Genomic DNA, 17,874 nt, shown 5'->3' with positions numbered 1-17,874 from the left:
TACCACTGGAACAATTCACCATAGCGCATTTACGGTCATCAGACATCATCGGTTGCTCTGCCAACCTATTCGGCCGTAATCTTTCAATGAGATGAAATGAGTACAAGGAACTGTTCGCACTTCCTAGTTAGGAGGTGATATGGGATGTATTAAAGTCTGTATATAAATACAAAAATGCATTTCATATTCTATTATTTATAGAAATAAATAAATAAAATTATTTTAGTATTTTCTAAGTAAAAATACAAAAGATGGATGTTTAAAACAAATAAACTTGAACTGAGAATTTAAAATTATATGACCGAAACATGAAAATGTATTACAAGGCTTAGTTACTCAACTTCCATTAACAAGGGCAGTCTGGAAGCACAACATTTCCTGCTAACTTTTAAATTAAAGGCAAAGATCAAACTCTTTTTTTCACACTTTCACTGGACTCTAAAGTTTGACATTTTCAAATTTTATTCTCAACTGTATGTAAGGAATCATCAAATAGATTAAATACTCAGGTTATTCACCTGTTTTTACTTTCATTTCATTAAGCTCTCCACATCTCCCTCTTGTGTCTCGGCTGTCTTGTCTTCCCCGTGAACTGATTTAAGCTCCCCTTCCCGATAGTGTCTCGGTGACTCACCCTTTCTCTTGTGTATTTGAGTGACGCACTGTGTGGTTTGTCACCTGTATATCTTGTGCTGTTCCTAAAGTATGCCCGCACCGGTTTTTCCTAGTGTAATACGTTTTTAATGAATTATATGACCTTAATTATGGTTTTGGACTCTGTCTCTGCCTGACTTCTTTCACTTTAGCGTCTACTATTTTCTGAGTACTAAACTTTGCCTGACCATGTCTTTAAATATAACCACCTGTGACTTTGACAGCCATTCCCCTGAGGGGTTAATCTGAGTCCACCCGTTGCTATACTTATTACTTGACACTTAATTATTAGCTTCTCTTGACAGTTAATATTATGAGCCAAACTGTTGTAATATATACCATGCCATAGATTACATTATACAAAAGTAAACCACTATTGATTTACAGTAAAAATAACAGATTTGTCCATGTTTTTTTTAACGGTTAAATTCCATATTTAACCATAGAGCAGGGGTGGGCAAACTTTTTGACTCGCGGGCCACAATGGGTTCTAAAATTTGACAGAGGGGCCGGGCCAGGAGCATTTGGAGGGAGTGTTTGGGCCGGATATACTAAAGTATTAAATGTAGTGTGTGCAAACCTCATAGCACAGTAAGAACACTACAACCCAATTTATTAACTGTCTTTCAAATGTGAAAAATAGCCCTTATCAGTTAATAAATTTGTCTCAAGGAATATGCAAGATATGGCATTTACATACTATTTCGCAGATACTGGGAGAAGGAAATGTAAATAGATTAAAATAACATACGCACTGTGATTTATCAAGATTGCGTCTGTTTTTAATAAGTTTCCATCGAAGGTGCAAAGTTAAAGAAATCAACATTTATTGAAAAATGGAATCACTTTCAACATTCAAAACATATTACACAACGAAATACTCAAGCTCAATAATATCTACTTGTGTTAAACTCCGCAAAATCATGGATGGATTGTCCTGACCGCGCGCTCTACAAACTCGCCACGGACACCCTCGCCTTCACGCGCAAACAGTACACGTGTATCGTTGCCAAGCACACAGACATAGGCTGTATTAAATATCCTACCTGCAGCTGAAAATTTTAATTTAAATTAAGAGCGATATGCGGCGTGTTAATTAAGCTAATACAGATCTGAGATGTTGGTCAGTTAACTTGGATCTGTGATGGGCTTTGTTGATTTTCATGACGCTAAACGTCTGCTCACACACGTAGGTCGAGCCAAACAACACCAGCATCTTCTGCGCCGTCCTCCGGAGGTTTGGAAACGCGGTCTCGTTAAGTGAAGCGTAAAAGTCATTCAGTTTAAGAGACTTGAACTTCTCCTTTGAGACGGAGTCAGACTGAAGATCGATCAGTTCCAATTGCAGCTCCTGCGGTGCTGAATTTGGGGTCTTGTGACAGGGGACAGGACACCAGTTGAAGTGACTTGTCAATTTTTTCAAAATCACAGAACCGACGGCAAAATTCTCTGTGCAGATCGTCCAGTGATTTGCAGTATTTCTTCGCATTTCGGCTTTCGCTCTTTCTGCACGGCTAGTGTAGGGAAATGTGCGAAAGATTTGTTTGACATTTGCCTGGAGAATAAAACCAGCTTGGATTTGAAGGCTCTCACATTTGTGTACATGTCGTGCGCAAACTGATCTTTCCCCTGTAGCTTCACGTTCAACTCATTCATGTGTGAAAATATGTCCACAGCAAACGCAAAGTCACAAAGCCAGTTTGTGTCGCTCAGCTCGGGGAATTCTTCGGATTTCCCCATTTAATTAAAAAATGAGCGAATCTCGTCCAGGAACCTAATGAACTGACGATGATTAAGTCCCCTTGCTCGTATGAAGTTAACAAGTTTTACAACTGGATCCACGACGTGATTAAGCTGCAATACAGACTTGCACAGAGACTCCTGATGAATGATCCAGTGAAGTAAAATAACATCCTGGTCAGGATTTTCTTCTTTCACTTTATCCTGGATTCTTTTCAGCAGCCCGATGTTTTTTCCAGTTAAATTTGGCGATCCATCCGTGGTGACATTGGCAAGTTTACTCCAAGGTAGCTTCATTCTCTTGATGACAGCAGACACCTGTTCATATAAGTCCTCGCCTCGCGTTTTCCCTTTCAGTGATTCCATGCTCAAAAGCTCCTCCGTTATCTCAAAACTGTCGTTAATCCCTCGGATAAAAATTAGGAGCTGAGCAGTGTCTTTTATGTCGTTACTTTCATCCAGTGCTAGTGAATATAACTTAAAGGACTCCGCCTTTTTGTTTAACTCGCTGACTATATCTTCGTCAATCAGTTCCACGCGGCGAGTCACTGTCCTGCGTGCCAAACTGTTTTTTTCAAACTTGGCTTTGCTCTCCGGACACAAGAGACCTGCTGTCTCTACCATGCACTCTTTCAAAAACTCGCCTTCGGAGAAAGGCTTGCTAGCCTTTGCTAATTTGAATGCCAGCAAATAACTTGCCTTGGTACTTGACTCTTGAATTGCAGTTTGTCGGTGAAAAAAGTTCTGTTGACTCTGTAAATTAGCTGCCAACCTCTGAGCAGTAGCCGCCCGTTCTTGTGTTGACTGCTTGCTAGCATAGTTTGCATGCTTCGTGGCAAAGTGACGGCTGATATTGTACTCTTTGAAAACCGCAACAGCTTCTTGGCATATCAGACATACAGCCGTTATTTTGTTGTCCACTCCTTATTAAACACTCGGCATTCGCTGTCCACTTTCCTTCTCTGTGGTCCGCTCATTTTCACAGAAGGGCTTAATGGCGACGTGAAACGAAGTGAAAATACGCGCCACTCCAACAACGGTCAATGTGTTTTGAGTGCGCCATCTATTGGGGAAACGTGGGCATTGCAGGGAAAGCGGGAAAAAAGGAGGTTTTTACTATAATTTGGACAAGTTCGGCGGGCCGGATTAAAAAGCCTAACGGGCCGTATGTGGCCCGCGGGCCATAGTTTGCCCATGTCTGCCATAGAGCCTGTGTTGAAAACCAATACCTTTAGCCACTCAACCCCCATGTAGTATTCATGAAACTAAAACATGTTGGTAATATGATTTAAACAGTTGACAGTTACACTTCGAATGCACATGTAGGAAAGAAGTGTTTATTTGTTTTAGGACCATATTAAATGTAAAAGTGCTCCCAACACAATGAAGAAAGTGTAATGATCCAATTATGCATAAATATGTTCCACTAAAAATGTCTGAGCGGTATGTATTCTTCATTCAGGGTTGTCTTTTGGGTCTTTTCAATTAGCCCGTTCAAAGGACACAATTTGTGTTTTTTTTTACAAATTCTTTTGCAGAATGGAGCAAGGAAAGTACTTGAAAATGTTATACGTTTTTGATCGTCATTAGGTGTGCTAACCTACCTGCGCGGCTTTAGTAGAGAGGAAGGATGGGTGAAAGTAGATCCTTGAACTTTAACTTTTCCTTGGAAAAAAAACAGTTTTGTAAGCAGGAAACACACAGTATGTAGGTTGTTGTGGCCGAGAGGTTAAGGCGATGGACTTGAAATCCATTGGGGTTTCCCCGCGCAGGTTTGAAACCTGCCGGCAACGAACTTGTCTTTACCACTTTTGAGTGATTTGTTATTCTGCCTAAGTTAACGTGTGCTGTTCTACTTGCAAACTCAAAAAACAAGAATACATTCAATGCGGTAGAATGAGACTCACAAAATCGATTTCAGACTGTCACACTAAGTTTTGCCTTTGGGAATGTCTCTATTTATTCGAGTCTCCTCAGTTCTCCTATAGTAAGTAATTCAATAAATATACATATATAAATATATCACGAAAAAGAAAAGTAAATTCTGCAGATATTGCAGGGGATGTAGCTCAGTGGTAGAGCGCATGCTTTGCATGTATGAGGTCCTGGGTTCAATCCCCAGAATCTCCATTAGATATTATGCTCACATTTAAGTTGATCAAGGCAATTCATGGGAAAGTTTAAATTTCGAGACGAAGAACCAACAAGGAAAAGAAGGCACCACAAGTTGTTTAGGAAGTAGAGTTTAGATGTTTACCCAATCAAGTGTGTTCCACAAATGTGCTCTTTCTAATTCTCTATTCTAGCGCTTAGTCAGTGTGGACACAATGAGGACACAATGAGGCATGTGCTTGAATAGCACAAGGGAACAACTGAAGGGCTGCAGGCTCCAACCTGCTGTCTGAGGTCGTGGGTTCATGCCCCTTCATGCAGACATCACTTCTGCTTTGAAAGAGTTTTGAGGTTTGAGTAGCAGTCTCAAGGTTAAATACAACAAACAAAGGGTTGGTCAGTGTGTGGTGAAGTAGCACAGCGGAAGAGCTGCTGACATAAGCCCCTGCACTGCACTTGAAGGTTGTGGGTTCAAGCCCAGTCTTGGGTTTGAGCTTTTGGCTTTACTTCAGGTTTGAGTAGCAATCTCAAGGTTAAATACAACAAACAAAGGGTCAGTTAGTGTGTGGTGAAGTAGCACAGCGGAAGAGCTGCCGACATAAGCCCCTGCACTGCACTTGAAGGTTGTGGGTTCAAGCCCAGTCTTGGGTTTGAGCTTTTGGCTTTACTTCAGGTTTGAGTAGCAATCTCAAGGTTAAATACAACAAACAAAGGGTCGGTTGAAGGTTGTGGGTTCAAGGGTCAGTTAGTGTGTGGTGAAGTAGCACAGCGGAAGAGCTGCCGACATAAGCCCCTGCACTGCACTTGAAGGTTGTGGGTTTAAGCCCAGTCTTGGGTTTGAGCTTTTGGCTTTACTTCAGGTTTGAGTAGCAATCTCAAGGTTAAATACAACAAACAAAGGGTCGGTTAGTGTGTGGTGAAGTAGCACAGCGGAAGAGCTGCTGACATAAGCCCCTGCACTGCACTTGAAGGTTGTGGGTTCAAGCCCAGATGTGGAAATAGCATTTAAAAAGAGTTTTGAGGTTTAGCTCACATGCTCAAGATTAAATAGGAGAATCAAAGTTGCCAAAATGTGACCAGGACTGGTAGTGTAGGGGTGCAAGAAGGAGCCGAAAGCCTCTGTAAGCGCCGCCAGTGGGTTCAAATCCCGCTCCTGCCAAGTCTTGAGCGCACTACCGCGGAGGTAGTTGTGGGGGCATTGTCCCCACTGGTTGTTTCAGAGAAGTGTACCCTGGGGGTTATGCAGAAACACAAGGCGCGTTCACTTGGGTTATGATGGCATTGTCAAGAATGATGAAGAATCTTTTGAATGATGATGAATTGACTAAATTTGATGTTAATTGCTTTGCTTATTAGCCATGCTACGTAGCCTATAGGGTTCCACCTTTTTGACGGGAGAGAAGGCCGGATGAGTCAGTAAAGATGAGCAGATGTGTCTCATTCAGTGGTCACACTGACATGAAACTTATTACAGCCTCTGAGGGCATTTTTCAAGACAATCACATGTTTGTCTACTTCAGGTTATCCTGTGGACAACCTTAAACTGACAGTCTGACACAGGGTGTAGATTTGTTTACTCTTTTTAGTACATCCACCCTCCAATTCTCTGTTACATTCAAATTCAACTCACTTGTGCCTTTACCAATGCAGGAAGGATGAATAGCATGGTTGATCTTCCAAGATGCACCAATCCGTCTCTGGGGCAATATCCCATTATGTCAGTTACCTAAAACTAAAAAAGGATTTAGGAAGAGCTACCATGTCCCTTGATCGTTGAACCCAGATAAGGTTTAAAGTACAGAAATTTGGGGCATTTGGCATTAGTGACAGGGACGTGTAGGTTGCTCCATCTAAGATCATTCGTCACGTCGTGGGAAAAAAAATATTGTAAGTCAAAATATGTAGGGTCAAAAAAGAAAAGATTTTTTTTAAATAATAGGTAAATTATTATAAAAACTATATGTATGGTCAATATATATATAATATAATATATAATATATATATAAATTTTAGTTTGAATCAATGCTTAGTCGTTCAGATACATATTTCCCAGTGAATCATTTTGCCAACTTGTTATAAGAACTCATAATGATCATTAAGTAAAGATAAGTGGATGCTTGCGGCTACATCCTCCTGCGTCCTCTGTGCAGCCTTCATCAGTCTCAAAACCTTGCAAGGAAAATTAAATTATAAATGTATTTCAATAAGCTATCTAACAGGGAACATTTACTTCAGTTTCCAAAGTATGTGAGTGAAATAACCTCCTCCACTGAAAATTAAACATTTTTATTTTCTTTACCACGCACGGCAGTTGTGCCCTGATGCGTGCACACAACGCTCACTTCATGGTACCCACTGGAGGTACGATGTGATCAGACAAAGTCTATTGTCAATTTAACATTGCACTCGACTAAATTGTTGAACTCAAAATGGAAGAAAGAAATAACAACATTGATGCAGCAACAGTTGGATCTGAGATTGATGTGTGTTGCGGTTGGGGCTTTTTTTATTGTCTTCATATTTAGCCAACACGGACACAAGTGATTTCATAATCACAAAGGGAGATGACTGAGCCAAGTGCATGTGAATGTTACAAGGGAGTTATACTTCAACTGTACAGCTGTAACTGTATAACTCTATAGTTAATCTCTCCCTTCATGACAACTGTATATGGGAAGAATTTGTCGCCATGTAGACATAATTGAGGGCCTGGGTGCTTATAGTGACAGCAGTCTGCTAGCTTTCTGCTCTGTTGAGTCCAAACCCAGACCTGCACCCTCGGTCCCACCGAGGAGCAAACGATTTTCCTAGTTTTGGATTATGTGCAACTGTGTCAGTTGGATTAGTCGGTTGACTCAGCTAAACAAAAAGTCAATTTATATGGAGAAAGGGTTAAAAAAACAAAAACAAACAACTGGAATCAATCTTGTATTTCTGTTTTCTTAAATAATTTTTGTCTTTCTTCACAACCTGCAGATCTTGTGGCGGTCTCAGTGTAATCGGGGAATCAATGGACAGAACTTCAAGTGTAACCTCTTCTTTCCTCTAACACAGACTGTGGTGCATGGAGTAGAAAGGGTGCGCCGGTAACCGCAGGGCCGGCTGCTACACGTCACGTGTCCGAGTGTCCCTCCCTGAGCAGGAAACTGCTCCCCGGGCTCCACCGTGTGGGATGGGTTAAATACAGAGAATCATTTACCCACTAATATTCATAAAGGATATTTTCTTCTTTTAACAATCAAATCACCAGAGTCTAAAGCGTGTGCTTAAAAATCCAAACTCAGTTTAATGACTTTTTTATATATACATATATATATATATATATATATACACATATGTATATATACACACACATAAATATATGTGTGTGTGTGTACATATATATATATATATATATATACACATATATATATATATATATATATATATATATGTATATATACACACACATAAATATGTGTGTGTATATATACATATGTGTATATATATATATATATATATATGTATATATAAAAAAGTCATTAAACTGAGTTTGGATATATATATATATATATACATATTTATATATTATTCCTACAAATACATGGTTTTCAGCACAAAAACGTCCACTTTCCTCAGTAAACCAAGAAAGATAGAAATATCCTACATTAAAAAAGGACAAGGACGAACCATTTTGACAAAAGAAAAAGCACATAAAATGCATGAAAAAAACATTCAAATGAAATAAAAATAAACAACACCCTGTACAAACACAATGGCCCAATAATTTAAGAAAATAGTGTCTCTAAAACGTTCATATTGCTTTGTACCTCCACTGACCGGGCAAAGCCGCTCCTGTGTAACACCGGGTAGTTCAGAGGGCGCCAAATCACAGGGGCTGATGTCACACCAGAGGTTATGGGGTCAAGCTGCAGCCAGTGGCATGCAGACGTAGCAAAAGAGAAACAGTCATGTTTGATTTTTTGTTTCCTGTGTTCTCTTCTTCTCTGACTCTTTTGGCAGTAACAATACAAAGACAAGAAATGGTCACACTACTACAGTACTGCACTCCTTATGAAACCAAGGATGTTTTTACCATTTGTTGTAGTTTGACCTTTATTACTCTCTACAGCATTATTACTAGAACTATCACCATCACAGATACACAGGGTGCATCGTGTGTGTTGTGTGTGAGAATGGTTCGTCCAGCTGTGTGCGTGTTTGTGTGTCTCCTCGTGTTGCCGTATCAGTGTTCAGTGCTCAGGGCTTGTCTTCTTTAGGAAGAGTCAGTAGCTTGGCGTTGGGGCTTGGCGAGCCTCCGTCCTGTCCCGAACCCTCTCCAACTCCCATGTCAAAGGAGTCCTTGGAGTCCATGGAATGCGCTCTCCTCCTCAGGCAGGTGTCCCTGTTGGGCAGAGGAGGGGGCATTCCTAAACCCCCCAGCCCCATGCCCGGGTAGGGGCCCTCCTGTCTGTCAGGGGGGTCCACAGAGATGCACGGCGGACTCATCTTCTTCTTGTGTCGGGGGGACGGCAGCGAGCTCGGAGCGGGGTTCTGGCTGTGGATCTGCAGGCTATTGGCACGCGACACGAAGCCAGAGGAGGTGGACGTGGGGTCGCGCCGGGGGCTGGAGCTTGCCGAGGAGCGCGCCTCAACAGAGTTACACTGGGGGTCGTCCAACCAGGAGTAAGGGCGGGGGCGTGGCGGCGGGCCGCTCGGGCCGTGCGTCTCGGCGCTGTGGAACCTCTTCAGCGGCCTCGGGCTCGGACTGCGGCTCTCCTGGCAGCCGGCACCGTTGCTGTAGGCCTCAGCACCTGCGTGGCCTCCGGCCTCCGTTGTCACGTCGTCGCTGCCGGCCAACGCTGCATCGGTGATGAGGGACACCTCCTGATCCACCGAGGCCTCCTCCGGTTGGCGCGGCCTGGCTGGTAAGAGCGGGGGAGGCGAGGGGGAGGTAGGGAGATGGGCGGCGAGGCAGTGCTGGTCATGAAGCTGCGTGTGCACGCTGCTGGGCCGCAAGGGTTTAGGCAAGGCGCCGGGGACCCGGCACAGAGCAGGCTGCTGATAATGATGAGAGCAGGGGGATGGAGGGGGGCCCAGAGAGGCCACGTTCACGAGTCCCTCGTTGCTGTCCCTTCCGTCTGAGCACAGGGCCTCCTGAGAATCAGTAGACACTGCGACCTAGAAAACGAGGCATGTGGGGGCGGAGAGAAAGGAGTTGGAGGTAAATGTGGGGTGAAAAAAATGGAGGGGGAGGAGTAGAGGGAATTGCGAGGGTACAAGGATCAGGGAAGGTGAGAGGGGTGAAAGTTAGTCTGAGGTAATGAGGATGAAGCAGTAGTTTGGGTCAAAGGTCACCAGAGTCTTTCTATGTACTTCTCAACAGCAGAATCGGGTGGAATAACAATTGCGACCTCTGGCCATAAATGTTAATATGAAAATAAAGAGTTGCCATATTGCGATCTGTCAAGAGTACCTTGTGTAACTTTTAGCATTGTTTTACCAATAATTGTGTTGAGGCAGAGCCAGTATATGGTTTTCTCAAATCCTTTGGAATGACTCCTCCATTTCTCTGTGCAGGCGTTAAGCTCACCTTAAGCCTCCGTTCAACATGTAACATGCCTGTCCCATGAGGACTTTGACATTCCTAATCGAATATCCTAGTTATACTTTCGGGGAACGATGTAGTGGAAGAATCAGATACAAAACATTTGCATTATCAGAAATTCTGGATATTTTATATATGGTAGAAGGATTATTTTAGAATTTATTTTCAAAGCTTTTAACAAAAGACCACCATCTCTTCCTGTTCAAAATCCATGTCAGACACAATAATTATTCAAAGGGAATTAATATTTTTTATGACCTTAAATCAGGCCGGAGGTGCACTTTGAAGGTTCACAATGGTTAATATTCTATACAGTATATATTAATAAATTCTTCCCTCCATTTTTGTTGTGTAAGAATTATGAATGGGATCAAGTCACGTTAAAATGTAGTATGTCACAGGGTGTTGGTAGTAGGTAACAACTGACTATTTCCATGTCAGAAGCTCTGTTTATTTTATCATCAGTAAAGTTTCTTCTTTCTGATGTTGAACAAAATGACTCATCAGATTAAGTGGTGGCTAACACAGTGAACTCTGAACCAGACCACCTAACCCCTTAACCTTTGACCATTTACTCAACACCCTGTAACCCAATGGCGGCACAGTTTTCCAGTTACATTAACAACCAAATTCTGATCAGTGTTTCTGCGCCATCATCCCTGAACAAAACTGTTGACGGGGTGTGAGGCCGTGAAGCCAGAGGGTAACCACACCTGTAGAAGCTTTAGTAAGCACCAGGGTCGCTTAAAACAACATAGTGTTCCTTACAAACTAGAATATGTAGGAATGACAAAGTGATTTATGAGTTTAAGAGGCACAGGCCTCTGAGAAATGTTTGCCCTCAATGGTGTCCCTGCCTCAGGCTGAGTGGTGGGGCCACAGAGACACCTTGTGGTCAAAGATATCACAGACCAGCGTAACAGCTACATTGGTATAAAACACTGAGTAACAAATCACTGTGTCACACTTTTTAAGCAAGATCTGCAATAACTGCCTTAACTGCTATACTAAGTCTTTAATTATATACCTTGAAGGCACTAAATTAGACAATAGAAAGTGCTTTATTACTCAAAAATGCATTTGGACAGCACTGTTTGTTCTCTAGCAATCCCCTGAGCTGTATAGTTTGCAATGTAGTAAGTGCACTGCATTGTGGGAAATTGTACAAGCCTATATGGCATCTTTGTCTGGCTTGAATATATTCAATCAACGTATCCAAGCAATCAGAGATTTAGAAGTGCCTGATTGTGCCTGATGGTTAGCAGGTGACACAAATCAAAAGAGTGACAGAGGGGAGGGAAGCCTGTATGTTAAAAGGGGTGAGAAGATAAACACAGAGAGAGTCCATTGTTTCCGAAAGGTGGCTGAACTATGTGGTTTGTTGCTGTTTCAGCAGCAGGAGTATCTGTGCATAGATCAGAAGGTAACAGATTCCCTCAGGACAATGAGGCAGCAGATAACACAATAGGTAATAACACACTGTTTTAGAGCATGCAAGACAGAAAGAGATTTAGGAAAGCTCTGAGGAAAGCAATTTTCCTCTGCAACAAGGTGTCACTGCAGATCCCAAGAGAAGCGAGTGAGGAAAAATAAGACTTTCTAAGACTGATCAGAAGTGTTTTGTCTCTTGTAATGAAAGGTTAAGAACAGCTTAAAAACACTTATTTCTAGAATAATCTTTCATTCAAAATACTCAGGTAAATTAAATACATGTGAGTATTGTAAAATAACTGGTTGACACACAATATATGTATCTTAATTATCGAGTGCATGGAAAAATTACAATAAAAAATTCTTTCCTGAGTCCTTTTTAGAACATAAGGCAGTAGTGCACTTCAGCCTCTTGTGGCCACAGTGAGTATTACACTAACAATGACCCTCACAACACAATTTTTTTTACAATTTAGATATTTTTTTCTGACTCGCCTCTCTGGACTAAAGTAGCACAAGGCCACAATTGTTGGGGAAAACACAGACTTTAATCGTTTTGAAAAAAGTGGTGTTTTATTGAATAACTTGGACAGAAGTGTCACCCCATACAGTACAGACACAGACAGGCGAAGATCACTAATGGGATTTGGGAGTTAATTGAAAATATGACACGGGGTGATTTAGTCACCTGTCTGCGGAGCGTTCGACTGAACGTGTGTGCGCGTCTGGGGGGGGGGAGGCGCGGTATGATCTCCGAGTCGGATTGGCCGATGGGGCTGATGGGTCTGAAGAGGTCTGCGGGGACGTTGAGCTGCTGGGAACGCTCCTCTGGTTGGGAACGCACTGAGCTGCTGGAACCTGCACAGAACATGAGAGGACAACAGAGCAGCTGCAGCTGGTGTGTTCAGTTCTCAGCAGAAACAACCTGCATCTAAAAATGGTAAAAAGGTAAAAATTCCAAGTGTTACGAGGCCTCGCATGTCTGTCCTTATACTTACTCATTCCAAAAACAGTAGTCTGAAGTGAAATAAATACTGCATATATGAGTACCTGATTGGCCGCTGTGGGTTCCTAGTATGCGCTGAGGCTCCTGTGTCCCTGCTGGAGTCGGGCCCGCGTTGCCCACTGGCTGCAGGGGAAAGAACATGTAGCTGTCGTTGGGCAGGGAGTGTGTGCGTCCCACCGCGGGCTTCCTGACACTCAGCAGGTTTTCCTCCAGCGGCTCCACAGGATCCAGCTGCTCCGGCTGGGGGAAAGAGAGACGAGGGAGTCAGGGTCCCTCTGGAGCCGGACGAATCGGGGGGCTTCAAAACACGTCCACGACACCATGTGAGCAGGTAGGCAGTGGTCATCGGCTTACAGAAAACGGAGGGGATCTTTACATGTTGGAGTCGACTGGCCCACAGCTGCTACAGATTACGTCTCAAATTCGATTTTTTTTAGGCCTAAGACACTCTATGTCTTGTGTCTGTAACAGCCCCCACAGCCTCGGGCATCCATGTGTGAGACTGGCAAGGTGGCAATGGCCCTCTCTTATGAAGGCATGTGACTGACAGGGGAGTGATGCCGTCATTAAGGTGCCACACTGGTTTTTGACAGCCATGTGACATTTAATTAATTTGCAATTTAGGTGGAAAGATGACCTTTTCAGATTTATTTCCAGAATCCACTGGGGCAGGAAATCGTGGGGAAGGATGACATAACGGTCTGAATGCGTGACAAAGTGTCCTGGTAGGAGACAATAATGGAATTAGTGTTGACTCATTATGCGCATAACCACATAACAGAGCCGACTCATTTTTTTTACGTAAGCCAATTAGACACTTATTTAGAAAGTACACGCAGATACACGTATGAGTACATTGGCTGCTAGGTTTTTCCAACATTGTCTTTGTGATCCAAAATGACATGAAGTAAATTATAGGAAACTACTGGACCTGTATGAAAAAAAAACTACACATAACTTCATTGTGTAGCCGTGGTTTGATACTTCTGGCCTATTCAATGTTGAGAGCACTGAGAGTTAATCAGTAGCGTGGCGGGTTAGGAATACCACCACAACGAGTTGTAACGCAATAAAGCCACTTTTTAATAGAAAAAAAGCTCATTACAGCGCTGACAATATTTCTATTTGCGCTGGGACTACCGATGCACTTTTGCTGTTTAGCTAATTGAGCGTCCACTTGGTTTCCTCCTGTCAATGTAAACCTGTCTCACCCAAGTGTGTGAGAGGAGTGGGAGTGCACGCGGCTTTGGAAGTTCCCCAAGACAGAAACCACTACAAAATACTGCGGGAGCGGAAGAGGAGACAAGAGAAAGAGAGGATCTCTCAGTACGTTGCATTCCGGACTGGTTAGAAAGAGGGAGTTGAAATGGCCAGGGGCCGAGGCGTCTGTCAGGGCTGGGGACCAGGATGTCTCAGAGGCCTGAGACAGAGCTTCCATCTCCGCTAGAGGGATCTAGGCAGGGAGAGACAACGGCCGGTGAGCATAGACAACAAGCGCACACTCAGCGCAGCATACAAAGTTGAGGACGATACACACAGATAAGAGCTGCAGCTAAAAGGACAATACACGTTTATAACTTCATGAAACTGGAGGTATTTAGCCCAGCGTCTCAAAATGTGTAGGCTGGAAACTGGATGGAAGACCTTTAGACATTTCCAAAACCGCTGATGATTTGGATCAGAAAAAAAAGAGGAAAAAAAGGTCTTTTGCTTCTGTTGCCAGGAAGAAAATAGCTTAAAGAGTGTTTTATATCAGCAACTGATTACGGTGATACTTGTGATGTGTGCATGCAAATTTATCTCTTTTAAAAATGTATAGCATAGCGTATAGCATCACGTATAGCAGGCGGCATTACGATTCAGGTTTACTATCACTAGAGTTCTGAAAGACATCCAAAGAATGGAACAATCATGTTTTGGTGCATCACAGCCAGGACTCACAGCGCTTTGTTCGTTTTTGGGCCGTCATCTTGTTTGTTTTAAATAAAGATTAGAAAAAGAGTACGTAGATGAGTTTGGTTGACGCTTGAAAAACATCCTTATTGAGCCCAGGTGAAATTATCTCACCGCCATTGGCAGAATTTACCACTCGATTTATGAAAAATAAACATTGTATGACTCGAAACCAGACGAAATCGCTTAAAGATGAATCCCTGGCCTACAAAGTCTGTGGAACTTCACTGAAAAATAAATCATGAAAAATCCTGCAAAGTTCTGCATGTATTTTGCGGCCCTGCAGCCATTCCCTATTATGCGTTGGCATTCCTTCCCGTTGAATATTTGTTCGCCTTCCTAAGCAGACGAGCAGCCCCACCACAGTGCGGCTCAACTATGACCTCATTCCCCCCCCCGCTCCCTGTCCTCGCTCGCTTCACATTCATTCATGCTTGGCGGGCTTTCAGGTCTGGTTCAGCGGGCTTAGTGACGCAGAGTCTGCCCGGGCTCCTCTGCGCAGCTCGGCGGGCCGCTTGGACACCGTGCGCAAAAAAACGGTCCCCACAAAGCCCGTGAAACCGCAATTCCTGACGAGAATGGATCCCATCCTCACACGGCACAGAATCTGCAGAGCAACGGCTCGACAAGCCGACGATCGATGCACCCGGGGACCTCTTTTCCTCCTCCGAAGGCAAATTACATCAGCATCGCAGAGGCCCGTCTTCTAAAAGCTTTTAACGGGTCATTATTAGACGCCCCATAGGACACCTCTCCCCTTCGGGCACATTATCAGAAATGCCCATCGAGTTTGGGGCCTTGACCCCCCCCTCTCTCTCCTCAGAGGGTAAGATAGCACTTTCTCTGTAAAACGGGTACGAAGCCAAAAATACAGCAGCTCAGAGTGACTTAAACGAAACAAGTGAAATAGGCGTTTTAACATTAAACATTTAGTTCTTAAATGATGCTCAGACATTTTTAGGCTTAGTAAGATATCTGGTTAAAATATCCCTGTAGCCGAAAGGATCAGTTCATCAATCCTTAATTGTACTTTAACATAGAACAGCGTCTCCAAACTATTTTTGGTTGTGATCCCTGATGGTTTCTCAGGGAGTTTGGATTCTTTCGATCATGAGTTAATTTGCTGTTTTTATGTCTGGGAAATAAATGTAATCTAGAAAAGCACAATTTGTTATTCATTTTATGATTTGATATGAAAGTGATGTATTTTCAAGAGGCTCTAATGTTTTGGGGTTTGTACTTCATTATCAGAAATTACAGCTGCAACTTCAGATTTGTAATGGTCTTAAAACTGAATAAGACCCACTGGACATATGAAATGTAGGAAGTGAGTCGTCATTGGGGCGATTATCAACCTTCTTGTCGCTGCAGTGCCTGCTGTGTCGGTGGCTGGCGGGCAGCGCGTAGAAGTAGCAGATGGAGCCGGACAGGTTGTCCATCAAACTCAACTCTCCCTCCATTGAACCCCGGATGACCAGGGAGACCGAGTCAAACTGTGCTCTCCGCTGGACAAACTTAGATAATGGAGAGGGAAAAGCCAACGGACACACAAACAAAAAAGAGAAGGAGGGGATGGAAGAAGTTGTAGAAAGGACAGAGACAGAGGAATAAATGTGGACATAGAGTGCATAGATAAACACATCACGAGAACTAGAGCATGTGTCACACTTTGTCTCAGTGTATTGAGACCTGATAATCCAAGGCTTTCATCCAGCAACAGAACGTATAGCCTCCTCTTAACCATCCATCCACCACGGGCTCCTGTGTGTTACCAGTTAAACCCACAAGGGGGCACTGCAGTGCTGCAGGAGAGCTGGTGTCCCACAGGACCCGATGGGGAGATTGCGGCTTAACCACACATGTTTTTGCAGGAGGGAGGATAACATCTTACAAGGGAAACATAAGGACAGCGAGACCTCTACTTCCTACCCCCCCCCCCTCCCAAAAAAAAGTTCCCCGCTGACTGGAAATAGCCGTTTAAGTGAACAACAAGGCCCTGTGGTCCAGCTTTCCCATGGCACTGTGACCTATCGTTGACTGGCATGTCCTCTACAGGGACCAGCCACACACACACACGCAGTCAGGCACAACAAGCTGTGGACTGGGCTTTTTTGGGTCACTTTGGGTTACACAGAATAACACAATTGCATATCCAGTGTATATTACACTTCTATCGTGACCGTTTTGGGATGCATCTACTAGTGAATATGTCCCGTTAGGGCATAAAATAAATAAAGCTCAAGTTGGTTTGGTAAGGTTTTAGACAGCAGATAGACATTCTATTATCTCAGATACCATCCAGCATCCTCGGTGTCCCTCAGCACGGGCCAGAGAGTAGACTAATGGGTTGGACCGGAGTCAGAACTAATGACCGGAGACTTGGGGGTCATTCGACCGGCTGGCCTCAGAGCCTGGCCCCCCCCGGCAGGAAGTGACCTCAGAGGCTCCTTCATGTCGTGTCGTATGCGATGAGTGCACCTCTGAGACTCAATCTGACCGAGAAACCATCTGAATGCTTGTCTCGCTTTCACTTTGTGTGCAGCTGTCTGGATCTTATCAGCGCATTAGGTCATTGACAGCTAAGGCGCGTGAGGGCTCGTTCACGGGGGGGGGGGGGGCAGTGCGACTATCTCCAGGAAAATGATCACAAAACAACCGAAAACGCTCAAAGTGAAATGCATGCATAAAGACTCCTCACCTCCAGCGTGGGCTCCAGGCTCGAAGGGGGGTCTGCTCTGATGTTTACAGAGTCTCTGGTTATATCAGCAGTGGGCAGGCCCATAGGACACTCTCTTTCCTGGTCCACGCACCCTACGCCCGCGGCCCTCAAGGGGGAACTCCCTGAGCTCAACCTGTCCGTGGCCCTTGCCAGTGGGTTGATCTGGGGCGACCTCGTCGCCATGTCTCCCCCTTGCACCTGGCGCTCCAGCTCCAGCTCCGCCTCGGCCAACTCCGCCTCCTCCTTGGCCTCCTTGTTGCTCTCCTCCAGGTGTTTCATCAGTACGGCAATGACGACGTTGACCAGGACAAACTGAGCGGTCAAAACGAAGGAGACAAAGTAGAGGGGGGAGACCACGGTGTTGTAGCAAGTGCTGTTCTGGCCGCAGTTCCTTAATGTGTCCTGGAAGAAGCAAGAGACCGTCAGGCTACTCAACCGCAACAATGCTTTGGGAAGATGGTGGATTGACATTGTGATTGTGACTCATTGACTTGAGGGACTCTTTCGAGCCACCAGTTGTTGGAAGAATTGTTACGTAATGAATAACATACGTGTCTATCAGAAGGAACTGTAATCACTCGGCTTGTCACCTGATCCCTGAGCCCCATTACATCAAATATATATATACACACACAACCTATGACATCCCCATCAGTCTCAGATTAGTTGAAC

At 43.9% G+C, this 17,874-nt stretch overlaps 1 protein-coding gene and 2 non-coding genes across 4 annotated transcripts in view; 2 read left to right on the top strand and 1 right to left on the bottom strand.

Annotated features, from left to right (window-relative positions):
* Positions 1-4,105: 4,105 nt before the first annotated feature.
* trnas-uga (transfer RNA serine (anticodon UGA)) lies at positions 4,106-4,187 on the top strand. The gene has a single exon. It is a non-coding gene; the product is annotated as a tRNA-Ser (tRNA).
* Positions 4,188-4,452: 265 nt separating this feature from the next.
* On the top strand, positions 4,453-4,524 carry trnaa-ugc (transfer RNA alanine (anticodon UGC)). Its single transcript has one exon. It is a non-coding gene; the product is annotated as a tRNA-Ala (tRNA).
* A 3,537-nt stretch (positions 4,525-8,061) lies between these two features.
* The window catches only part of cacna1g (calcium channel, voltage-dependent, T type, alpha 1G subunit), a 168,220-nt gene continuing 158,407 nt past the window's right edge, over positions 8,062-17,874 (bottom strand). The window contains exons 35-39 of one of the 2 annotated variants that reach the window (XM_062560054.1): positions 17,182-17,604; positions 15,839-15,997; positions 12,575-12,770; positions 12,213-12,382; positions 8,062-9,666 (exon numbers count right to left, since the gene is read on the bottom strand). In XM_062560054.1, the coding sequence (XP_062416038.1) occupies positions 8,746-9,666; positions 12,213-12,382; positions 12,575-12,770; positions 15,839-15,997; positions 17,182-17,604 (1,869 nt within the window). In that variant the 3' untranslated portion in view covers positions 8,062-8,745. The other variant, XM_062560055.1, reaches the window with a different exon arrangement.

Source organism: Pungitius pungitius, chromosome 21, assembly GCF_949316345.1.
Source record: "Pungitius pungitius chromosome 21, fPunPun2.1, whole genome shotgun sequence".
Taxonomy (NCBI): domain Eukaryota; kingdom Metazoa; phylum Chordata; class Actinopteri; order Perciformes; family Gasterosteidae; genus Pungitius; species Pungitius pungitius.
The sequence above is the reverse complement of the archived record's forward strand: the minus strand, read 5'-3'. Positions and strand labels throughout refer to the sequence as shown.